Source organism: Myxocyprinus asiaticus, chromosome 4 (genome assembly GCF_019703515.2).
Source record: "Myxocyprinus asiaticus isolate MX2 ecotype Aquarium Trade chromosome 4, UBuf_Myxa_2, whole genome shotgun sequence".
NCBI lineage: Eukaryota > Metazoa > Chordata > Actinopteri > Cypriniformes > Catostomidae > Myxocyprinus > Myxocyprinus asiaticus.
This window is the reverse complement of record NC_059347.1, coordinates 14433928-14459882: the sequence shown is the minus strand read 5'-3', so window position 1 is coordinate 14459882 and position 25955 is coordinate 14433928. Positions and strand designations below refer to the sequence as shown.

Here is a 25955-nt window from a genome sequence, read left to right as displayed (position 1 = left end):
TTCTCGGTTTTCCACTGTCTCTCTCCACATTAATACACTTCTCATGTCGACAAGTACGAGATGTTCACCAGGTGGGGTTCCCCTGCGTGATCGATTTGCAGGGGGAGAGGGTCTCTCTCGATTGAATAGCCGCTTAATCACTGGACAAAGGGCATCCTGACATGTTCATTTCAGTCAAAATACAGGACGTCCTTGCTAAAATGAGGCAGTGAAGACATCTGGCAGCCTTAGTAGCGTGTGCTTTACCACTGCCCTTCGTCACGCTCCGTGTTCTTTTAACATAATAAATCATTTAATCTCAAATTAGTACTTCATGAGGAAATCTGTATTTCTTACTGTTTCCTTCATACCGTGTAATAGGCACGATATGAAGGAACTGAATTTCTGAATTCACTGCGATGATTGCGTATGATGTGGAGGTAGGGCTATTCAAATTGTTTCTAAGACATTTTCAGCGATCCTTGCACCAAACTTTGGATTGGCTTTGCACTCAAGCAAACAGCCACTTTTAACCGTGCACTGGAGATAGTGGAGCAAGACCATATATCAGCCACAGAAGTGGCTTTGCACATTCATGACCTGAGAAAAGTCTTGCAGGCCAGGCTGGAGGAATCATTCATACCCTCTGACATTAAAAAGCAGTTGGATGCCCTGGATGAACCTGGTGACATGCGAGCAGATGATTTCTTTTGTGCAGTGAGAAACTTTTATTCAGCATCGGTGGATTACCTCCAAAATTGGAGCCGCTCATTGGAGAACAGAGAAAAACTTGAGTGGGCCCTACTGAGAGATATCCCAGAGTGGACGTTCAGAGCATCCTCGAACACTTTTACTCCAGAATCCCCGCTCTCAGTTTGATTGACGAAATCCTGCTCTTTGATGAGTGGGCTTGTGTGAAAAACATTGTCACTCATCACATCTCTGAGTGGAACATGAACAAGACGGCCGTGTCTGAGAGATGGACAGACATTTTTCGTGAGCTGGTGAGCAAGAACATCAACTTCGGAGTCTTAGCCAAGGTCGCAGAGTTTGTTTTATGCCTGCCTGTAACATCTGCATCTGTGGAGCGTGTGTTCTCATTAATGAACGCTGCATGGACACCAGATAAATCTCGACTCAGTGTAAGAGTCATGAAGGCAATGCTTTTCCTACATCTTAATTTTGGTCTTGACTGCTCTGCATTTTACGATAAACTCTTGAAAGACAAGCGCACACTGAGAAAAATTGCTGCCAGCGAAAAGTATAAGGTGACAACAGTTACAGATGCAGATGTATTCGCATTGATCTGCACCTAGGTAAGGATACATCAATTTCATTTTTGCTGAGAGGGGGATGTCCCATTTTCCACAAGCAGGAATCTGGTTACCCTGCTTACATATCAATTCTTCATACGACTCAATTTTTTTCAATTCCCCCAACCATTCATCAAAAGGAATATTTCTAACAGATTTCCATTACCTTAGTATTAATGTACAACCTGTTAACAAAGCCAGTCGACACCATTGAATTTTATACTTATTCACATCTACTATCTCTGGTAATATACCCAATGATTGAGTAATATAATTAATTTGAGGTATAGTTATCATTTTCATTATATTAATCTTACCTATTAATGAGAACCCTAATTTAGACCAATTCAAAAACTTACTCTCAATATTCTGTATAATAGGGAGCAAATTTACTGTCATAATATTAACCAAACATGATTTTTGTTTTTTAATGTAATTTTAACAATAGTTTACTGTAAAAAGTACATGTGTTCTCTTGTTAAACATAGTATAAATTTGTATCATTAATTATATGGTAAAATCATACTTTTTACATCTAAAAATTATTATTGTGCGTAATGTGCGACAACAACTGGCTGACTGTGCATTATCCCTTACATATTAATTTATTCCAGAGTCAACTTTATGCTGATTTAATTACCAATATTGGGTAAAATTAAAAGGGTGCATTTTGCCTTTGTGGGGCAGAATTTAAAAGCAGATAGTTATAGAAAAACACTCACTCTTTGGCTGGATAACTTTAGATTTTATAAGCCATATCAAACTTTGTAATATTACATAAATAATATGGCTAATTTTTTTACTTCTCAGTTAAACTCCAACAGTAAAGAATCAGTAGTCTACTGTATTATATCTAATGATCATTCAGTGGACACTTGCACATATTTTTTCCTTGTGCCTGCCATTATTGCCGTGAGCGACTCATGACAGTACCCCCCTCAACTGACGCCACCTGGCCTCCAAACCAGGCAAGATAATCCAAGTAGGCACTGGCAGGTAGACCAGGGTGGCACTGGTGGGACAGACTGGGGAACAGAGGTGGGACAGACCAGGGAGGAACAGAAAGATAGGGGACAAGCCAAGGAGGAGCAGGAAGCATCAGCCAAGGGGGGGAAGGTGGGGGAAATCAAGGGGATGGAGCTGAAGGTGATGAAAGAAATGGCGGAAGATAGGGAGACCAAGACAGATATGGTGAATGATCAGGAGACCAAGATGGATCCGGCTGATGACCAGGGAGCCAAGGCAGAGATGGGGGATGCCCAGGAGACCAAGGCAGATCCAGCAGATGACTAGGAGACCAAGGCAGAGATGGTGGATAACCAGGGGCTAAGGTGGACCAGGAAACCTGGGTGGAGCTGGCAGAGGACCTGGAGACCAGGGTGGACCAGGAGACCAGAGCGTTGTTGGTGGAGAGCCTGGAGACCAGGGCAAGGCAGCGGGAGACCCAGAAGAGAGTGAGGTCAGCACAGCAGGGAATTGGACAGGTTCAGCAGCTGCTGGAGAAATTATTGGGTCGGCAGCCTCTGGGGAGACGACTGGCTTGATGGCCGCTTGGGAAATGGGTAGGACATCAGTGGCCACAGGGAAAGGGACTGACTGGGCAGCTGCAGGGGAAGGGACTGACTCGGCAGCCGCTGGAGCGCTGGAGAGGTTGTTGGTTGTGGAGGGAAAGGGACTGACTCGGCGGCTGCTGGAGAGCTGGAGCTGGAGAGATCATTGGCAGCCACCAACTGATACAGCAGCCCCTGGAGGGATGGTGGGGTCTCCTTGGGAGCTGCAGCTAACTCGGACCCCTCCTGAGGAGCTACAGCTGACATGGGCACAGGCGTCTGCCTCTTCTTCCTTCTCCTCTTGAGGATGGTGGAAAGAACTGCAGGAGACATTGGTGCCCCCTGGAGGTCATCGATGGACTTGCAGCTGACCTGACTGCAACTAGACTTGAGGTGGTGGGACACTCTACATAGGGATGCGGCCATTGGCTTGAAGAGGCCCACTCCTCATGGTGGGAAAGGTAGCCCACAAAGAGAATTCTCACTCCTCCCATTACCCAGGGGACGAGGGGCTTTTTGAGCCAGCTGTTAAAAATGTCCTTTAAAGTGGTGTCATTGTAGTCCAGCCCCAAATGAAGCCATGTGCTGAAACACAAAACAAACACACACCCAACCAAAACAGACATACAGAGGGCAGTCCAGATGGGATCATGCCACTATCATCTCTTAAAATACCGACCACTCAATTTTAACATTTGCATTTACACATATACATATTTGCTGTATGAAAGACACAACAAAAGATGCACATTTGCCCCATGAAAAAGTTTGTGGGTGAACTTTGGTTTTATCGAAAGTGAGGGGTAATCAATATTATGCCATAAATGCTGTCGACTTAGCTTAATTTGTATTGAACCCCAAATATTCCTTTATAGTCAGTCTGAAATCATCTGGGATATTGTTAAAGCTGATTTTTTTTTTGTTTGTTTTTTTGGTTGCAATTAACAACCAATTAACGACACAATTCATAATTGAGTTAGTACATAAAAAATACTTGTTAAAAACCCTATCCTTGTCTTACCACGATTCACAACGGTAAGCCTACTATAATGATTTTTATTTAGAGCTGTTACTTTACATTTCAAAAGTAACCCTCCCAACCCTGCTTATATTGGTTGTCATGCTTTAATGAATAGAATATTACTCATGTGTTTAGAGATCGCAATTTGTTTATGTTTCATTTTTCCGGTGAAATTACTGAAACATGTTGATGTTTATTCATGACTTATATTCATGACTTCTGAGTATTTCAGAACATTGCTGCAGTTTTGAGATTCCCAAAGTGTGTGTGTGTCGCTATTTTCTTGGGCAATTATTTTATTTATTTTTTTAACCTCAGTCACAGAAATGCATAAGTTGTTGTCACTTTCCATTGTCCTTTTAACAGAAAAATGAAAAAAACATGATTATTATTATTACTGTTTGCCTGACAAAGACCTAATGGTCTAAACGTTGCAAGCAAGTGTAAGCCAATAAAGTATTATTGGAGCAGTTAAATCAGTGTGTGGACACTTACTATTTTTTTCCTTTTAGTAGATATCTTGTTTAAACAGTTCTAAAAGCCACTGTAGGTACAAGGTAGATCCCCATAAATGTATGCTCATCTCAAGTTGTTAATAATATAGCGATTTCATAGCACAGTAATGTGTATAATTTTTTTAGCGTGTTCCCTATAATATAATTTTACTTCCAACGAAATTCGATTGTTGATTTTTTTTTTTAAAATAATGGTTCACTTGCATTGCCCAGAAGAGCAGTGCCAAATCACAACTCATGTAAAATGTTCCTCCTCATGCTTCAACTGCTAGAGAGCCAAAAGTTACATAGTGTAGCTTTAAAAAGAAACTTCTGGCATTCATTTTTAAAACCTGGATCCTTTAGAAGGATATGAAGAGTAGCAGGTGCTACACACAGCCAGAAACAGCAAGGTTCAACAGACTTTCTCACATTGCACCGTTATCATTTGTTCTTCTGGTGTGTAGGACTAAGAGTATTTATCCTGCTTCCTCCATATTACCTCACCGTGAGGGCAGTCCCAGTTTCTGAATACTAAATAGGTGCTATTGATGTGTAAATGTGTTATGTGTAAATGTAAAGGACATCAGAAAGTTGCGAAAGTTCAGAACAAGCCATTTTTGCTGCTTAGTCTTTTTGGACTCTGGAGGAGTGTTTGAGTTCTGAAAGTTACAGTATGAAAACTTTATTCTTTATGATATGACCCCTTTAATAAGCCCCCAAAAAGCACTTAATCAGGAATTAAATGATCATTACTGTTAAACAGATGTATCCCTGCCTTTTCCCTGCTTATTATCACCATCTGCCATTCTCACTAAAAATTCATGACTATGACATGTTGCCTGGATGTGCAGATGACGACCCAATAACACCTGATCCCTGTCTGGCAACACAGACTACCTGGCCAGCCGCGGGCGGCTCAGTGAGATGGACGCGAGGAGGAAGTTCTGGCAGATCCTTTCAGCAGTGGAGTACTGCCACGAGCGCAGCATTGTTCACAGGGACCTGAAGGCTGAGAACTTGTTACTGGATGCACACATGAATATTAAGATAGCAGGTAAGAGAAGGTGTCCTGTCTTCCTTCTTAGTTCTGACAATTAGGAAACAGATTATAAGAAGGTTTGGTGTTAGTTAAACCAGTATGGAGTTGATTGTTTTGTTTTTTGTTGTTGTTTTTGTATTTATTTTACTTGTTTTAAAGTAGCCTTCTATTTCCTTTCCCAGTTTAATTTGCAGAGACAACCATAAGTAAGCCATACATTGGTTGCCTTCTGTGAAAAGTTTAAGCAATGTGGCACTGTGGTGCTTTGAAAACATTGTTCTGTTTATTTGAGTGGTTGAACCGTTAACTTCTGACTCAAACAATGCCATGAATTTGGGGCGGTATTACCTTCCAGGAACAATGTAGAATGGCGGTGGGGCTGTTGGAGTTTTTTGGAAACATGATCGGAGACAATCATTATTTTTGAAAATTTGTTTGGTGGCTATAGTGGCACAGAAATTACAATAGTGAGAAACAATTGTGCATTTCAAGGGCAAATATTAGCATTGTTTAAGCACATGGAGTAGAACATTAAATGCCTCCTAAAGCTAATTTTGGTGAAATGGAAGATTTTGACAATTCAATACAATCCAGCAATCTATCCGTTTATACAGTTAAATAATCTACTATCCTGTTATACTATCCATGTTCTTGATTCTTTTCAGTACTAATCCTTATATTTATGAACTACTGTGGTTAGACATTGAATTAAAATTGGATCCAGTGCATTTTTTTTTTTTTTTTTTTTTTTTTTTTTTTTTGCATTATCTACCATGAACGAAGTATTTATATGTGGTCAAATTGCCCAAATGTTGGTTGGGACATTTCTGATTTTCTGAAAGTTTGTAGGGAGATAGTAAGGGATTAAATGTAACACCCTTAAATCAATCCCTAAGGTAAGAGGAAATCACGCTTTAAGTGTCTACTTAAGGGAAAAACTTAAGGTGCTTTATGAACTTAGCCATTACCCTCTCCTGTGCATTCTCTCTCACACTGCACACACACACACACACACACACACACACACACAATGCCATCATTGGTCTATCATGGGATCACATATTTACTCAGTGAGATCAATTCAAACTGGATTTAGTTGCACAGTTCATTCTTCAAAAATGTACATATACCACAACTCATACTGTTAATGCAGAACAATATCTCTGCTTTGTAATATGATGTAATAATTTTTGTTGCATTCATGTTGCAAATCACGTCACCTTTTTTGCACACTACATACTTATACTGAACTTGCCTTGAAAAACACATCTGTCAAGTCTATTTAATAATATTTGTGATTTTTTTTCTTTTTATTTTATTTTATCAATTGTTATGATTTACTGAGGAGGAGTGATATATCCAGGCTGGGTTATTAGCCTGTGTTTGCAGAGATTATCTCTACTGGCCAATAACTGTCTATGTTTGTCTAATTACTGTAACAAAATTGTGTGAGTCTGTGAGTTATAAAACCTTCAACTTTGGGCACGTTTAGCACTGTGGTTTTCTAGAAAGTAAAATCTCGTTTAAAAAAAAAAAAAAAAAAGTGTATGTGCATGCGTCATAGGATATTTATGTCATTTTTCCAATTTTTTCTGAAAGTCGTGAAAATTCCCATCACAGTGTCATTTCCTGCACATCTCAAATTCTGTATTGTGTTTGATAGAATTCTGTGGTGGAAATTAGGGTGGTAGAAATAACATGTATACTTTGTTGTGGCAATAAAAACATTTTATGGAACCTCAATACAAAGAATTATATAACATTTTCACACAATTTTTTGAATAATTTGGCAAAATTACAGCTTGATTGGAAATGAAGGCCTATACATATATTCTGCTCACAGGTGATATTTACCTTGATTTTACTTTTCTATTATTAAAACATCATACCCGTATTTCATCTCAAGCATGCTCTTTACTTGGACTTTTGTTGACTTGGTAAACAAGTAACTACAACTAACTATTCAAAAAATAAGAAAAAAAAGCTCTGCTAGGGGCAAAATTGTTTGGAGTGGTGTAAATGACGGGACTGTGGGACAGTCATAATTTTAGAAAAATGGGTTGAAATAATTTTCAAACAATAAATATATATATATATAAAATTCAATCTTTGCTTAGATGATCATATAGTTTTAAACATGTAATAATTTGTATTTTTATAATAAATATTCATAGTTTATATTGAAAGACAAGGACAAGGCTAAAACAATAAGTCTATACATGAAAGGCATATGAGTACCAAAAATAAATGATGAAGGCCAGGTAAAATGTTTCCAAGTCAGTTTTAATAGAACCTTCATATATATATATATATATATATATATATATATATATATATATATATATATATATATATATATATACACCCTACTCTAGATACTGGCATCGCCCATTAAAAAGCCCGTATCAGTCAAACTCTAAAGCACATAGTGTGAAATTCATTAAGACCAATGCATAACATATCAACAAAATAACTAAATACCTGCAGCTGATCTGACCTAAATTCCCAGATTTTATCTAGATATCATGCGGAATTGTGCAGAAAAACAATCCTCTTCTGTTTTGTTTTTTCCATTCAGGAATTGTATTGCATTCTTGTGATGTTGAGAAATGATTGCGGTACAAAGACACTAGTGGGAACGGGGGGGTGGGGGGGGGGGTTGACACTGAGGCATCTAACATGCTGTGTGCTAAAAGTACCAGTCACTACACAGAGGACAGAGCCTTGTGCCAGACAATTTGTCTGTATTTATGTCATACCAAGCTGGAGAGAGGCACTGAAACCGCATTACAGGGCATTGCCATTGTGTCATTCATGTACAGAGATAACTGTACGAAGCAAGCAGAGGCATTGAGAATCTATTTCTGTCAAAAATAGTGTGATCTTTTTTGTATGCATGTTGTCATGGCTCTGGAGAGTTTGTCGGTTTGTTTTGTATGTTTTGTAATTTTCTCTCCTCATATCTCACAGGCGCAGCTGGCATACATGCATGTCCTGTCTTGTGTGTCTGTTGTTGCCCGCATGTCGGGTGCGTGGTTGCCTTCCAGTATTGCTGTGTGTCAGCTGGTCTTCCATGGAGAATACCTCGTCTCTGCCCTCATGTCGGGAGTTAAGTTCACTCATCTCTGCTGGGTGTTTTTCTGCATCTTATTAGCTTCAACGGAGGATTCTACGAATCTGTTCTTGACTTCCACAACGCACACACTCATCCTTACGAACACACTCTTCACGGATTTCCCCTTGCGCGACTACGACATGCACGCCATTGGAGATCGCTTCCCGCTGCTGCAGCTGTTGTCGGGATTTTCTACATTCTTCCACCCAGTTACTGCTCATTAATATTGTTTATAAATCCTTTGAACTGTTCCTCTGCTCTTGGGTCTTTTTGTCTTACTATCGTTCGTTACAGAACAATCTAGCCAAGTATGGACCCAGCGAAGGAATCCACTCTTCAGTGCAGCCTCTCTCAGCAGGGAGTCTTGCTGGTATGTTAGCAGGATTAAATCATTGCCTCAAACTGGGCTTTGGAGATGATGGCTTCACAGCTCACCAAGCTCACCTCCTTTGTTCAGCAGCTCCACCTATCTCCTGATGCTGGCCCATCTGGAAGCTTCCTTACTGGCTCTGGTGTTTCCTCTGGTTCCTGGACGCTTTGAAGCCCGCATTCCCCCTCCAGCCCCGTATTCAGGTGATGCTGAATCCTGCAGCGCATTCCTTTCGCAATGTTCCCTGTTCTTCAGGTTACAGCCCTCCACTTTCGCTTCAGATATGATGAAGGTGGCCTGTGTTATTACGCTCCTCACCGGAAGGGCTGGCGAATGGGGCACTGCCATATGGGACAACAGACATCCCTGCTGCGCTTCCTATCATGCCTTTACCACAGAGCTCCGCCGAGTGTTTTATCGCTCAGCTCAAGATCGGGAGGCGGCGAGGGTTTTATCTGGACTGTCTCAAGGAGATCGACGAGTATCAGATTATGCGATTGAATTTCGCGCCCTAGCTGCTTCTTTTGAGTGGAATGACCATGCTATGTGGGATCGACCACGCTATGTGGGACCTACCCTGGCAGCTGATCCTCCTAACCATTCAGCCTCTCCAGCCAACTCGCTAGTATCCCGGCCCGACACTGAGCCTATGCAAGTCACTAGAACACAAATCTCACGCAGGGAGAAACAGCGATGTCTCATTAATGGACTGTGTTTTTACTGTGTTGCTTTTGATCATCTCTCTGCTTCCTGTCCGGTAAAAGACATCGCTCGTCGGTAGGAGAGGGGTTACTGGCAAGTGAAACACTTTTGGAAAAAAACCCTGGACTTCGGACATTTCTCCCGGCCCAGCTGCAGTATGGATCTGCCTGTCACACGGTTTCCATCTTGGTTGATTCCGGAGCTGAAGGGAACTTTATGGATTTCATATTGGCTTCTAAGTGGCGACTTCCTATGGTCCAGTTGGAAAGACCCATCACCATCCACACCCTAAGTGGCACGCCACTGTCCGTCATCACACAATCCACAAAGCCGGTCACCTTCGTCGCTGGGAATCATACAGAGCAGTTGTCCTTCTACCTTATCCAATCTCCATCGGCATCAGTAGTGTTGGGGCATCCTTGGTTGGTAACGCACAACCCACACATAGATTGGTCAACCAACACTGTTCTTGCTTGGAGTCCTTATTGTTTGTCGCACTGTCTTAACTCTGCTGTTTCCCCTGGCCAGTCTTGTGTTTTGTTGCAGGATGAACCGGTGGACTAATCTGGAGTACCATTGACATACCATGACTTGAGAGCGGTGTTCAGCCGGTCCCACGACATGACCCCTCCTCCTCATCACCCGTACGACCCTGCAATTGAACTGCTTCCTGGCACTTTGCGCCTCGGGGACAGCTGTATTTGCTCTCGGTTCCCGAGAGGGAGGCCATGAACAGGTATATCAATGAATTTCTGGCAGCCGGTCTCATTAGCCCTTCTTTTTCACTGGCAGGGGTGGGATTCTTCTTCGTGGAGAAGAATGACGGCTCGCTTAGACCCTGTATAGATTATCGGGGGCTGAATGACATCACAGTGAAGAATCGCTATCCTTTACCGTTGATGTCCTCAGCCTTCAAACTCTTGCAGGGAGCGTCCATCTTTACGAAGTTGGACTTACGCAACGCTTATCACCTTGTCCGGATTAGGAAGGGCGATGAGTGGAAGATGGCTTTTTAAAGGCCCCAGCTTACATGTGCAGGCAGGTTTGGCTGTCCTCTAAGGACATCCTGCTCTGACTCCCCTTATGTAACCTGGGTCCCAAGTTTATCGGGCCATTTACCATCGCCAAGGTCATTAGTCCAGTGGTGGTCCATCTCAAACTACCTCCTTACCTTAAGCATATTCACCCCGTTTCCACATCGTCAAAATCAAACCATTCTGAGTTACACCCTGCCACACCCGTCCCACCTCCTCCGCATCTTGTTGATGGCTCTCTGCCGTACACGGTCAGGAGACTGATCAACATCATATGGAGGGGCAGAGGGTTCCAATAATTGGTTGATTGGGAGGGTTATGGACCTGAGGAGAGATGTTGGGTCCTGGCTTGGGACATCCTGGACCGCACCCTCATAGATCAATTTCACCTCTGGCAAGGCAAATCTGCCAGGGATGCCAGGAGACAGTTGGGGGGGGGGGGGTGACTGTCACGGCTCGGTTTGTTTTGTATGTTTTGTCATTTTCTCTCCCTCATGTCTCGCAGGTGCGGCTGGCATGCGTGATCGGCATTTCCATGGGAACATTGATTGTTCCTGGGAGAATGCTGATCATGCCACTGATTAGCGTGCCGAGCAACACCTGTTATCCTCTAATCCACTCCCTTCTTAAGCCCGTCTTGTTCTCAGTATCTTTGCTAGATTGTTGTTTGATATTGAGTACTAACCTTACTCTCTCTGCCTAGTTGGTCCTGTCTCATGTATCTGTTGGTTGCCTGCGTGTTGGGTGTGTGGTTGCCTTCCAGTATTGCTGCATGTCAGCTGGTCTTCCATGGAAGACCAGCTGACATGTTCCTCACTTCCACAATGCACACACTCATCCTACGAACACACTCTTCACGAATTGCCCCTTGCGCAACTACGATGCACACGCCATTGGAGATCACTTCCCGCTGCAGCAGCCAGTGTCAGAATTTTCTACATTCCTCTACCTAGTTACTGTTCATTATTATTGTTAATAAATCCTTTGAACTGTTCCTCTGCTCTTGGGTCTGTTTGTCTTACTATCGTTTGTTACACATGTATTCCCAGAGGAACATTTTATTTCTTATACACTGAGAGCATATCTCTAATAATTTGGTCTAGGAAGAGATTAATGTGAAATGTTTCTTGTGAGTTCTTATTGAAATCTTACTGTTCATATTGGAGACTTTGGTATGTAAGCACACTTTGGGACATTGTTAAGATTTCTTCAGAAACCCTAGAGAAGACTCCATTTGCTGTCCAGTGCAGTTTAGGAGAAACAATTGAAAAATCTTCTGAAACTCTAAAGGAGACATGTGAGATTACAAGGGTCTTTTCTCAGGAGAAACATCTGATAAGTAGGAAACTTAGCAGAAGTCTCCTTTTGCTCTCCATTTAATCTTATTGCAGTCTTGGAGAAACAATTGAGATATTAAAGGGTTCTCATTTGTGAATTTTCCTTCCTGTGGATTCTTTATCCAGTTTATCCATAACCATTGCTTGATAACCAAGCCAATTAGCCTCAAACTAATTAGACATTTTTCCCCTTTACTTTTAGAACTATATGCTCACACTAGTTGTTTGCATTAGGGATAACAGTATCCTTGTTTATAGCCAACCTCAATACCTGCACCCTATGGGTCTTATTCATTCCCACCCTGACACAATCATTAATCTACGTCAGTCAGCTGTGACGCACATCAATTAATCTTTAAATGATATGGATTACATTACACAACTCAATCTGCATCACTGCTATGCACTGCTGGTTGTCTATGAGCAGACGCAGACCCTTCTGAAGTCTGTGTATAGTCAGTCAGTGAGTACCACCTGTTTCAAAACTGTCACACCACTCACTCACTTCCTCCCGCCACTGATTAACTAAAGACGTTTTTGCCGGCCAGCCGAAACGCAGTCAGGAATCTATTTAGACATCTAGAAGGATTATATGTACAATTATTGGTGTCATATATGAGTTTGCATTAGTGACCAGATCTGTCTGATTAAATGTAATTGGTTTCCATATTGGGAGCATAACACTGAGTTCAATGAGCCAGTTGTCTATTGGAACTGGGGTTGTGTTTGGAATAGCATACTTTCACGCTACTTGTACTCTTTTTGCAGTGTGCAATATGTAAACTGTACGCAGTATGCAAATTTTCTGTATGCATGGACGATGACTTGGATATTTTCTAAAATATGCAGTATACAAAAGAAAACACTGCAAGGAATACATGTAGTGCTATGACATTTGCATTTTCACATGACATTACTTTCCATATCTAGTTCGAAAAAAAGGATTGAAGCAATCAATCGTAAATGTAATAAGCACAAAATTGGAATAATTTATTTTTATTTTTAGATGAACACCACTCGCTGAATTAAACATGCAATGTAATGAGGTCATAAGACAACAATATAATATATTGTACTACAGTTTGAAGCATTTACAGTGTTATTGCATATTCAGCATATGCAGTTTCACATACTAATTTATTTAAAAAAAAATAGTATGCAGAATACAAACAGTATATACTGTGCAGTATACAGAAAATTAACACTAGTATTCCATTTTAAATTGACATTTACATTTAGAAAATATACCCCCAAATATGATGATCCCCTTGTGAGGACCCCCAGCTATTTATTTAAATGTATAAAGTGACATTTATTCTGTGTTCAAAAATAGTAAGTGTGATATTAAAAGGACAACATGTTGTTTGCAAAGTTGAATAACTGGCTTTTATTTTGTCATTGAACTAAAGACAAAAGAGATGATTAAATATTATCTATAAAATAAATACATGTAAATTTAGTTGACAGCGGATCTTTTTACTACACTTTATTATTATGATACTAGATATATAAATCTGAAGCGAAACATTTTCAATTAAAATGTATTTGTTCAGCGCTTCACACTGTACAAATACAATCACAACACAAGTGCAATCTATTTTTGGAAGTATGTACATTAATGAAGGCAATATAAATACTTAATAATAATAATAAAAATAATAATAATAATAATACATTTTGCACAAAACTGTTATGGAGATTTGTTTTAATTGCTGTTAAAATCTATGGCTGTCAATAGATTAAAATATTCACAATTCAAAATACCCCCCCCCCACACACACACTTTTTCTTGCTTTAGTCATATAGTTGGGGGGTGATCTCAGAGCTGAAGCCCAATCCTGTGCTCGAGCCCCTCCATTATGGACAGCACATCAAATGCATTTACTTTAATGTGCTCCAGAACTATATGAACCAGTAAACTCGTAACATTTTCTATGTAAATAATCTTTAAAAAAGTCCTAATAGATGAATGAATATTGTGAGTGCTGATGTTGTTAAATTCCGATGTAGATTTTGGCTTTGGAAACTTCTTCCGTCCCGGGGAGCCCCTGACCACTTGGTGTGGCAGCCCCCCATACGCAGCTCCAGAGGTGTTTGAGGGGCAGCAGTATGAGGGTCCACAACTAGACATCTGGGTAAGAGCTTCTATTGAGATATACAGACTGTGTCTAGCAGATAGGGCTGTATGACACTCATAGACCACAGTGAATTCTAGAGTCTTGCATCTTATTAGCCTTACAAAAAATTATTGTGACCAGTAAAGGCACCAGCACACTTACAGAGAAGTTCTTCTTTGTTCAGAGGTAAAAAGAAATTTGAAACAGCTGAGCAACGACATACTGTTTGCGAACATTCAGACACCGGCCATGCTGCTGGGGGAGGTGTTTAGAGGTACATTTAAATATGAGGATGCTCAAGGCTACATGTAAAACCTTAACTAATATGACATTAAAATGTGTAATCAATGACTTCATGCCTCATTCTATGAGTAGAATTCACATGAGATCAGTAAAAGAAGCTGTTTTAACAATCCAGTGATTATTTAAAGTAATATACTGTATATGCAGTAGATATTGTGTAATTTATCATGTTTACATTCTGAATTCCGTGATGGGAGAAATGTGCCATCCATTGTTCCTGGCAGGCTATTCAGCCTTACAGGCTCCATATAGTTAGGATTAGGGTGGAGGGCGTGGTTAGGGCATCTGCTGCCTGCCAGGAACAAACCGTGGTCCCTATGTACAATGGGCTCTGAATTGACGCTAATGCACTATACGTGGCCATAATATGCGCCAATTACACTCTGTTATTGTATTTTATTATGACACTGATACTACTGCAAAGATGGGTGTATAAAAGAGTGTTACTGGGTAGAATACAGACAAAAGAATGATAATAGGCATATCTCACTATGGGCAGATGTGTGAATGGATTTCGCTATAGACGACACATGAGTGAAGCAACATATCAAACAACAGAGTAAATGGGCACTTAAAATTATTTGATTAGAATATTTTGACTTTTATAGATTAATTAAAATCGCATGACATGTTCTTGGAAAATGTCTCTATGTAAACGATCGTACAGATGTAGGTAAATTTGCACCAGCTTGCTGTATTAACTCTGAATGCCGATGTGTTCATGTTGACTGATCATAACTGACCTAATGGGAATTAGACCTCAAAGTAGGTGGAGCTCCAGGTCACATCTAACAATGACATGGACCAATGGCTGTACGAAGGTGTTTAGCAGCTGGTAAGAGATTTTCTTAAAAGTTTGCGCTAGCGAGCTGTTAAGAACCAACGAAATGAACTCAAAAACACCTTAGATTTGGCCAGATTTTGTTCTAAATGACTTTACACCCGTTCATTCTTCAATTTTGCCTTAACAGGAACAGAGAATAATCCCTTGGTTTCCCTATCTGTCACACACTCGATGTTGTGTCGATGTAGTGACACTAGGGGTCGCCCTTGGGAGCCCCAAACACCTCTGATCTTTGAGAAAAGGCCAATGGGAATTGACGAGTGGAATTTGCATGCCACTCCCCCGGATATATGGGTATAAAAGGAGCTGGCTCGCAACCACTCATTCAGATTTTCTCTTCGGAGCCGAGCGGTTGTGTTCAGTGAGCTGAATCCTCTGCCGTTCCATTCACTTCGAAAAACTGTTGGATTTACAGCGCATGACAGCAGCTTCTCACCTTCTTGCACCACTGGAGTGCAGAGAATGCCCCTGGGTGCTTCAGCAGCTAAAAGAGTATATTATTCCTACTGAAAGAGTATATTTTCCATTCCAAAAAGTGGCATTAACGGAGAACGTCTTTTTAAAGATGCCTTTCCGTTTGCATGTATTTCCTGGTTACGGCCATTACCTCTCCATTTTGGATGGCCATGATCGAGGTCTTACGTGCTTGGGCGCTGCCCACGCTGAGACAGCATTCATGGACGGGTCATGTTCTCACAACGAGAGCATGACCATGGCAACATTGCGGTCACGGTTTTTTCCTTCCTTAGAGGAAAAAGCCACCCCAGCATCTCCCCGCCTCGGTCCTTCTACCTACGAGTTTGAGGCTGCGTTGGTTAGCACTGGGGGCGATTTGGGGATCCCAATGGGAGCCACTCCACCGGGTAACTCCCCACAGACCTCCCAGTATGCTCCTTTGCCCCGCTGAGGTGAGACTGCCAGCTCGTCTCAGGGCGAGTTCATGATCTTGTTTCAACGCTCGCGAAGTGGATGAGCTCTCAATTGCAGCATCGGAGAGGGGGCTGACGCTGAGGACTCAACCGGTCACAGTCACAGGCTGATGTGCAGCTGGCAGCCATGCTTGCCTGGGCGGCTGCATGCGTCAGGCTGGAGTGGAACCCTCCACCCCCCCTGAACCCTCGCAGCTTGACGATTGGTTCCTAGGCCCGGAGCGCTGCTCACGGCCATGCCCCGCCCCAGTCCCTTTCTTCCCGGAGGTGCATGAGGAGCTCACGAGGTCGTGGCGGGCACCTTTCACTGCCCGGACCCAGTCTCTGAGCTCCTCCGCTCTCACTACCCTCTATGGTGGGGCTGCCAGGGGGTACTCGGCGATTCCCCAGGTGGATAAGGCGGTTGCGGTGCACCTGTGCCCGCAAAACGCCGCCACCTGGCAGGGCTGCCCGAGACTCCCGTCCAGCACCTGTAGGTTTACTTCATCTCTGGCAACTAAGACCTGCGGTGCCGCTGGACAGGCCGCCTCCGCCCTGCATGCCATGTCTCTCCTGCAAGTGTGCCAAGCCAAGTCACTAAGAGAACTGCACGAGGGTAGTTCTGACCGGGATTGATGCAGGAGCTGCACTCGGTGACCGACCTCACCCTCCGAGCGACGAAGGTCACGGCGCGGACTCTCAGGCAGGCGATGCCCACCCTGGTGGTCCAGGAGCGCCATATATGGCTCAACTTGGTCGAGATCTGGGAAGCTGACAAGGTACGATTCCTTGACGCCCCCATCTCCCAGGTCAGCCTGTTTGGCGACACCATTGAGGACTTCGCCCAGCAGTTCTCCGCGATGAAACGGCACACGGAGGCTATTAAGCACATCCTGCCTCGGCGCGGTGCCCCGCACCCCGTCTGCTCATCGCCAAGGGCGTCCTCCTGCGGCAACCCGGCGTGGAGCCGCCCGCAGGAAGCAGATGCCACCCGTCTCACGGCCGGCACCAAGAACCCAAGGAAGGCTTCGAAGCACCCCTGAGATGGGCGACCCAGGCATGTGGAGACCTGCTGCAGGCCTAGAGATGGTAAGCAGACCACCTCATCCCCCGGTGGAGGGCCGGGAGGAGAATCCTTTGCCTTTTCTTTGATTCGCTGCATGCCCGATGGGCTGTGGCACCTACACGTTCAGAAAAGGAGCAGTTTCCTCATTTCCTGGGTCACATATCCGGTGCTCACAGCCGTCGTTATCGCGACCACCGGCCACCGTTCCTTTATGGCAGGTATGGCACTCCAGGGGTGGCCCCCCCCACCCCTGCACGCCCAGCTGTGGCACAAAAACGCCCATGCCAGGTCGGTTCTGACGGACTGCGGGGATGATTTTCCTCCTCCCCCCTCCCTGACCAGCCCTATGGTGGGTATCCGGAGCCAGGTAAGTGCTTCGATGTCCCCAGACTCAGCACGGCCACGGGTTCGGGGCTCGAGCCCCCTCGATGTGGCACCTCAGGCTCCCCACCCGCTGGTACGTCCGATGCGATTGTCCCTTTGGTCCCCCTCGCCCAGAGTTTGGACGCGTGGCTTACGCTCTCCAACCCGTCACGATGGCTGACCCGGACCATCCGACTCGGCTATGTGATTCAGTTCGGCAGGCGCCCGCCCAGGTCCAGCGGTGTCCGCTTCACCTCGATGAAGGTCAAGAATCCCACAAAATGTTGTGTAGGGACCCCTAGTGACACTACATCGACACAACTCGAATAAGTGACAGATAGGGAATGTCCTGGTTACTTTCGTAACCTCCGTTCCCTGATGGAGGGAACGAGATGTTGTGTCCCTCTTGCCACAACACTGAACTACCCACTGGAATGGCCAGGACCTTGTCTCGGCTCCTCAGCACAAAACCTGAATGAGTGGTTGCGAGTCAGCTCCTTTTATACCCGTATGTCCAGGGGAGTGGCATGCAAATTCCACTCGTCAATTTCCATTGGCCTTTTCTCAAAGATCAGAGGTGTTTGGGGCTCACAAGGGGACCCCTAGTGTCACTGCATTGACACAACGTCTCGTTCCCTCCATCAGGGAACGGAGGTTACGAAAGTAACCAGGACAATTTTGAGATATATAACATGAAAGATATAGTATCTATAGTATTTACATAATACTTCCAAAAAATGCCATAGTATTACCATGGTTCTTTTTTGCTACTTTGTTGCAGTTAAACTATTATGAAATGCTGACAGCTGACAAAATTTTTGCCATAAGTTTATTTGTGTATTTTCAGGCAGCACAGAGGATTGCTTCAACAACTAATGGTTATTCAATTGATTGAAAATATAATTGTTCTTTCCTGTTTGATGTGTGGGTGGTCCTTTATTCTAGGTTCTAGTCAGAGTTTAATGCTTTTTTTTTATTGATTTTGTCTGTGTGTTTGTGTGTGACATTCAGAGCATGGGGGTGGTTTTGTACGTGTTTGTGTGTGGCACTCTTCCATTTGACGGCCCCAGCCTTCCTGTACTCAGACAGAGGGTCTTGGAAGGCCGTTTCCGCATCCCCTACTTCATGAGTGAAGGTGAGGAGGTCAAAAGAACACTATACAGTATATATATATATATATATATATACTGTATAGTGTTCTTATATAAGTAATGTAACATGTAATGCAAGTAGATTACGTTTTGGAAGTAACCTGTTACTTTGTGAATTTACACCACAGTAACTGACTTTCTTTTTCAAATAAGTAATGAACATGGTAGCTTTTTCTGTATATTACATTTATTTACTGACAAATATAATTGAAAATCTTTCCCATAGCATAGTTATGTAGGCATTTGCAGTGTTTGTGTCTACACCAAAACTACATCATTTTCATTATAAACATGAAACAGTAAGTAGAAATACCACTTCAAATTTAAAAAACAGTTCAAGTCAAACAGCGCTGCCATTCTGGAGGAGAGAGACCCCTCAGCCATGATCAGAAAATGTAATGCAAAAGCAATATTCCCCAACACTGCTAAAAGTTACACATCATAACTCATGTTTCAGAGGCCTTCTCTCTCACTACATGCCCTTTCAGACTGTGAGCACTTGATCAGGAAGATGTTGGTTCTAGACCCAGCCAGGCGTTTGTCCCTGAGTCAGATCAAAGAGCATCGCTGGATGATGCAGGAGGTCCCGTCCCAGCGGCCGGTGCTCTACAGACAGGGGCTGCCCAGCGAGAGTAAAGCAGGCTTGGTTGAGCACAGTGAACAAGTACTAAGACTGATGCACACCCTCGGCATCGACCAGCAGAAGACCATTGAGGTCAGTTGATTACCAAGGGGGGGGTTAGGGCGTTTGAGATGATTTTAAAGATTTTTGTTTTGTTTTGTTTACAGCATGCATTATTAGGGCTGTCCAAGTATGCCTATACAGTATACAGTGTTATTCTAAACAGGGTTGACACATTTAATACATTTGACATTTATTACCGCTTATGACCATTATATTCTGCTATTTAAAGACTGGTCTGAAACTTAGCAAGAGCACCAACACAGGTGTCCCTTTTCAAAATACACAAACATACAACAATGCTGTTGCCAGGTAGCCCAAATTATGTATCATTAAATAATGTAGAAAGACCTTCTAATTGGCTAATTTAGATATAATAAAAATTCTGATGGGACGGTTAACAAAAGTAAAATAATTTACAGATTTTGTATAGGGGAATGCAATTGTTTGTGATTTAAAAAAAAAAACTGAATGCGATAAAAACAGAAGTGTGATTAGAGATTAATTACAAATGTTTTAGTCTATTGACAGCCCTCAGGATATTATTATCGTGATTGTTATTACATACTGTATATATTTTTAGACCATTTTCCAGAAAATACTTTAATAATTAGGTGTTCAAAATTATTATTATTATTATTATTATTATTATTATTATTATTGTTATTATCATTATTATTATTATTGCTTAGGCATAATGACAAATTAAAACCAATTATTTTGTTTTGGAAACAACATTTATTTATAATATCACTTGTATTATTTGTCTTACTCTATAAATAGGTTTTTATACATATAAATATATAGTTGTCTTTATATTTTAGAAAAGGGGTCCCTTGCAAGGGGATCATCATATTCGGGGGTCCTTATTAAGAAGTTTGAAAACCCCTGCTATAAAACAATCATATATCTTTCTCCTCTGAATTGCAAATCTGCTTCTCCCGCGGAGCTGTATTTCTGAATATATTAAAAACGTTTGAAATTTGACAGTGTTCTCTCGCCTTGTCTGTTTTGCTCTTCAAACCCTCTTGTTGTTCCTGTCACAGTCTCTCCAGAACAATAGCTATAACCACTTCGCTGCTATCTACTACCTGCTCGTGGAGCGGTTGAAAGCGCATCGCAGCAGTTTCCCTGTGGAACAACGTTTGCACGCCAGCCAGCGCCGCCCTAGCACCGTCGCAGAGCAGACTGTTGTCAAGGTAACCCCATCTGTGAAGTCTACCCAGACATATTGAAATGACATTGGTATATCAATGTAAATATTGGAGTCATGAGGAACAAAAACTGTAAAACAGCATTCCTTCTTCTTTCACTTTAACCTCTATGACCGTAAACCACAGAAACAAGCATGTTTGGGTGCATTGCTTGAAAATGTAAACACATGGCAAAGCACTGGAGTGTACATTTCATTACATCTCAGAAACCTTTTAGGAAACCATGGTACAGTGATGGTATTTGATGTTAATACCACTGTATTTTTATGGATACAGTGGTACTAAATGGCTACCATGTTCCTATACCATGGTAGATGTAATATATTGCATGCATTAAAAATGAAATTCAATACCATGGGTGAATGTCCAAGTAAAACATGATATTACCATAGTACCATGTCCAAATAACATAATAATACCATGGAACTCTTTGGTAATTTTTGGCTTATACAGTAAATGCCTGCACCCTATTCTTAAAGGCTAATGCAGTTAACTACTCTATATAATTCCACACTTACAAAAACTTACTGTGGTGGCAGAGGTGCAAAAAACATATATGCAGTGTTTCCGGGGGGACATAAAAGGGGGGCACCACAATAAGAGGGGCGCAATCGTGGACACCTGGAAGATGAAAACGAAAGGGGACACCAATTTAGGTATCACATACATCCTCGAAAATTGGTAGTTGTGCAGCCGTGTGGTGATATCATTGTACTGTGATGGTATCATAACCCAATACCATGGAACTTTCACATATATCATGGAATACCATGATACATATCCAAAAAATTGTATAACCATAGAAATGTTCCAAAAATGTTCCTTTTTGCTTACATATATCTTCATCTCCTTGCAGACCAGTGCAGTTCCCTCCCAAGTGGGCCCCACTCCCCAGGCAGCATGCCACCTGTGTTCTCCTGTTCTGCTGCAGTCCAATACAGATACATTCACTTTCCCACAAACCCCTGTTTCCCCAGACCAGACACTCATGGAGGAAGATGTGGGCACTCCAAAGGTCAGTCACATTTTAGCTAAGTTGTGTCAAACCCTGCTCCTGGATGGATAGATGGATAGATGATAGAGAAGGGTTGAACTAAACTCTGCAGGACAGTGGTCATCCAGGAGCAGGGTTTGACACACCAAAACAAGGGTGGAAAATGTTATTTACTCCATATTTTAGCACATAGTGAGAGAGAGGGATCTCTCATCCTACTTTCGAGCTTGAAGCTATATTTTGTAAGTGCAGGCTGCATGTTTTAAATAGCAGTGTTACTCATTGGTGCTGGTGCATGACGACAGTAAAAGCTTTTGTCTGCAGCGTGTGACAGCAGCACTTCAGCCTCTCTGGGTGATATGTCGGTATACAATAGTAGAAATGTGTTAACTGCTTTTTAGCGCAACACTGTTGCCATTTGATTTTCCCCCTTTTAGAAAAATATTGTGACATAAAAAAAGTAACATAATTAATTCATTCAATCCTATTACCCAAGTTGTTGTAAGAAAAAACTTATTTATGGAAATATAGGTTTATTAATAATATTAAGCTCCTAATGAGTGATACCTACAAGTACACGTAAATTATGTATATAATTGTGCAAAAGAAATATGGAGAAAGTTCTTCAGTCTGTGCTTACCGGAGAAGGGTATAGCTGCAGACAGAGCTTAAAAAAGGGGCGGGAGATCCAAATCGGCAGCAAAGATATAGGGAGCCCCTTACCTAACTCTTTTCCTAACCCTATCCATCTTTGGAGGTGTCGCCCCCTTTTGGAGTTGGCACAAGCTCCTTTTGGAGTAACCCCGTCCCCTTCTGGAGAAACCATGCCCTATTTTGGAGATTCCGCCCCCATTCCGGCCTACAGCTATTCACCTTATGCAACAGAAATACTAGCGTGCAGCCATCTTGAAAATGTTGTCTCGGAACTTCCGTTCTAAAGGTTCTATATAGATACTATGTTGATTTCAAAGTGTAATTAGCTAGTGAAGTGGATTTACAGGTTATAGAGTTGTCAGAAGCTATCATGAGTGTTTTAAAGTGTTCAGGTGATGTCAAAACAACTGGAAGCAGACCGGGGAGATATTAAAACAAGAGTACTTCATTCATAAATACACAAGATCCTACCTTCACGCTGTGGACATACTGATGTGCCTCTGTGCTCATGAAACTCCAAGAGACAATGTAAGTCATTAAAAATATATCTGTAAGACACCTCTGACCATGTTCTCATGTCATTCACCCATCGTGTTATAGTTAAGGTAAGCAGATTTTTGGAGCGTTAAACCAGAACGGGGGGAGGGGTGACACTATATTTATACACACATACATACACTACTGGTCAAAAGTTTTGAAACGCTTGACTGAAATGTTTCTCATGATCTTAATTTTTTTTTTTTTTTTTTTATCTGAAGGTGTATGCTTAAATGTTTGAAATGAGTTTTGTAGACAAAAATATAATTGTGCCACCATATTAATTTATTTCATTATAAAACTAAAATTTAATTAAAAAAAACGTTTTTGAAATTGATGACTTGGACCAAATAATAAAGAAAAGCAGCCAATAAGTGCCCAACATAGATGGGAACTCCTTCAATACTGTTTAAAAACATCCCAGGGTGAAACCTCAAGAAGTTGGTTGAGAAAATGTCAAGAGTACATGTCTGCAAATTCTAGGCAAAGGATGACTACTTTGAAGATGCTAAAATATAACACAGTTTTGATTTATTTTGGATTTTGTTTAGTCACAACATAATTCCCATAGTTCCATTTATGTTATTCCATAGTTTTGATGACTTTACTATTATTCTAAAATGTGAAAATAAATTATAATAAAGAATGAGTAAGTGTTTCAAAACTTTTGACCGGTAGTGTATGTGAAAGTGTATGTTTTATTTTATATTCTGTTAAAACTATTTTAATCACATTTAAGCCTCTAAAAAATGTAGGGTGACAAACTGATTTTAAAAAGTACAATTGTAAGTTTCTTTAATGTTGAACTTGCATGTGTAATAATACGAGCAGTCACTGTTGGAACTTTCATGTCAACTACACATTTTAACACAAATTAAACACAAAAGTTGAAATCTAAAAATTAAGCAGAATTGCACGTACGTATAACAATTAAATGCTTGTATTATGAAAAAGTGCAGTGTATCATAGCTGTCTGAATGTGATCTGCCAGGTCCAATTTCCTCTGCGGGTGTGGTAAAAACGAACATTTAGAGTGACAGAAAAAAACACCTCACAAGCATTTTCACATAGTAAAGCGGTGCTGTAGATGCTCATTAGGGCTGGGCGATATGCCTTAAAAAATTATATCTCGATATTTTTCAGCCTATTGACGATATTCAATATATATCTCAATAATTATGTATTTGCTCTAAAATGGCTCAAAAGTTGTTTTTTTAACCAGAGAAGTAGATTCAATAGTTTAAGACATTAAATCAAAATCTATTTAAAAATAATTAGTTTTTCATTAAATAAACACAAGGGAGAATGAAATTCAATCATTTTTATTGATATGCACATTTTTATTTATATTTTATTTTAAATGATACATAGTAGCTTAATAAAAACCATTATTTAAAATATTTATTATTTAAAATATCCTTCAAATGTTTTTACTAATACATTTTTGTGAATGAACAAGGTGTGCAAAGCTACTTCACTGACGTATTTTTGAAACCCCAGTTGAACATTGCATAATACTAAATTATTACTGTGGGACATGTCAGGTTTATTATTATAATATATATTATAATATTTGACAGTTTACAATTGTAACGTGGGTGTCTTGGAGAGGAAGAGGAACAGAGGAGACACAGGAGTAGATTCCTTTTAATCTTTTAATTATAAACGTTGGAGTGGAACAATCGCTGAAGTGGAAACAAACACTGGAGTGGAAAACAAACTATAAGGCTAACAGGCTAACAATACAAAACTGTGACACTTCACAACATAGCACTTCAAGGACTGACAAAGACTTAACAAAACTAGAGGATATTTATACACTGAGAAACTAATGAGGGAATAGAAATCAGGTGCAGATGATGAAGAACTGATAGAAGTGATTAGGGCAGTGAATCCTGGGAAATGGAGTCTGGGGCAAAACTTCAAAATAAGAGTCCTTGAAGAAGAATGAGGGAGACAGACTGTGACATTACCCCCCCACCCCCCCTTTAAAGGGCAACTCCTGGCGCCCAAGAACGGATGATGAGGGCAGGGTGACGCAGAAGATGAAGGATCCAAAGATGATGATCAGGAGGCCTAGGGGGCGGCTTCAGGGCTGGGAATGGATCCGGAGGCCTGGGAGGCAGCCGCAGAGCAGGGACTGGGTCAGGAGGCCTGGGAGGTGGCCACAGGGCAGGGACTGGGTCAGGAGGCCTGGGAGGCGGCCACAGGGCAGGGACTGGGTCAGGAGGCCTGGGAGGCAGCCACAGGGCAGGGACCGGGTCAGGAGGCGGAACTGTTGGAGGAGGAGACTCTGGGGAAGTGGGCAGAGCCGCAGAAGAGTCCGAGGGCGGAGCCGTGGAAGGCGGAGCCGTGGAAGACTCTGGGGGTGGAGCTATAAAAGGCAGACCCGTGGAAGATTCTGGGGGCGGAGCCGTAAAAGGCGGAGCCGTGGAAGGCTCGAGGGGCAAAGCCGTAGAAGGCGGAGCCATGAGAGGCTCGAGGGGCAAAGCCGTAGAAGGTGGAGCTGTGAGAGGCTCGAGGGGCAAAGCCGTAGAAGGCGGAGCCATGAGAGGCTCGAGGGGCAAAGCCGTAGAAGGTGGAGCTGTGAGAGGCTTGAGGGGCAAAGCCGTAGAAGGGGGAGTCATGGGGGAGTCATGGGGGATGGATCCAGGGAAGGCGGAACCATGGAAGGTTCGAGGGACAGAGCCATGGAAGGCGGAGCCTTGGGAGGCTTGAAGGGCAGAGGCATGGAAGGTGGAGTCATGGGAGATGGATCCAGGGAAGGCAGAACCGTGGAAGGCTCGAGGAGCAAAGCTGTGGAAGGTGGAGCCGTGAGTGGCTCGAGGGACTGAGCCGTGGAAGGCGGAGCCGTGAGAGGCTCGAGGGGCAGAGCCGTAGAGGGCGGAGTTATGGGGGATGGATCCAGGGAAGGCGGAACCGTGGAAGGTTCGAGGGACAGAGCCATGGAAGGCGGAGCCATGGGATTCTCAAAGGGCAGAGCCGTGGAAGGCGGAGTCATGGGAGATGGACACAAGGAAGGTGGAGCCGTGGAAGGCTCATGGCTGAGAGCCGTGGAATAGAGTGCAGGCCGAGACTGGTGATCGACTCCACAATCGAGAGCTCGGGTAGAGACTGGGGAACGACCTCTGTGGTCGTGAGCACAGGCAGAGACTGGGGAACGAC

At 42.4% G+C, this 25955-nt stretch overlaps 1 protein-coding gene across 2 annotated transcripts in view; it reads left to right on the top strand.

The window, feature by feature from the left end:
* Window positions 1–25955, top strand: part of LOC127439846 (serine/threonine-protein kinase SIK2-like) — a 68487-nt gene that overhangs the window by 13923 nt on the left and 28609 nt on the right. The window contains exons 4-9 of one of the 2 annotated variants that reach the window (XM_051696095.1): window positions 5253–5414; window positions 13968–14092; window positions 18570–18693; window positions 19198–19424; window positions 20438–20590; window positions 21462–21620. In XM_051696095.1, the coding sequence (XP_051552055.1) occupies window positions 5253–5414; window positions 13968–14092; window positions 18570–18693; window positions 19198–19424; window positions 20438–20590; window positions 21462–21620 (950 nt within the window). Of the gene's footprint in view, window positions 1–5211; window positions 5415–13967; window positions 14093–18569; window positions 18694–19197; window positions 19425–20437; window positions 20591–21461; window positions 21621–25955 lie in introns of both variants that reach the window. The other variant, XM_051696096.1, reaches the window with a different exon arrangement.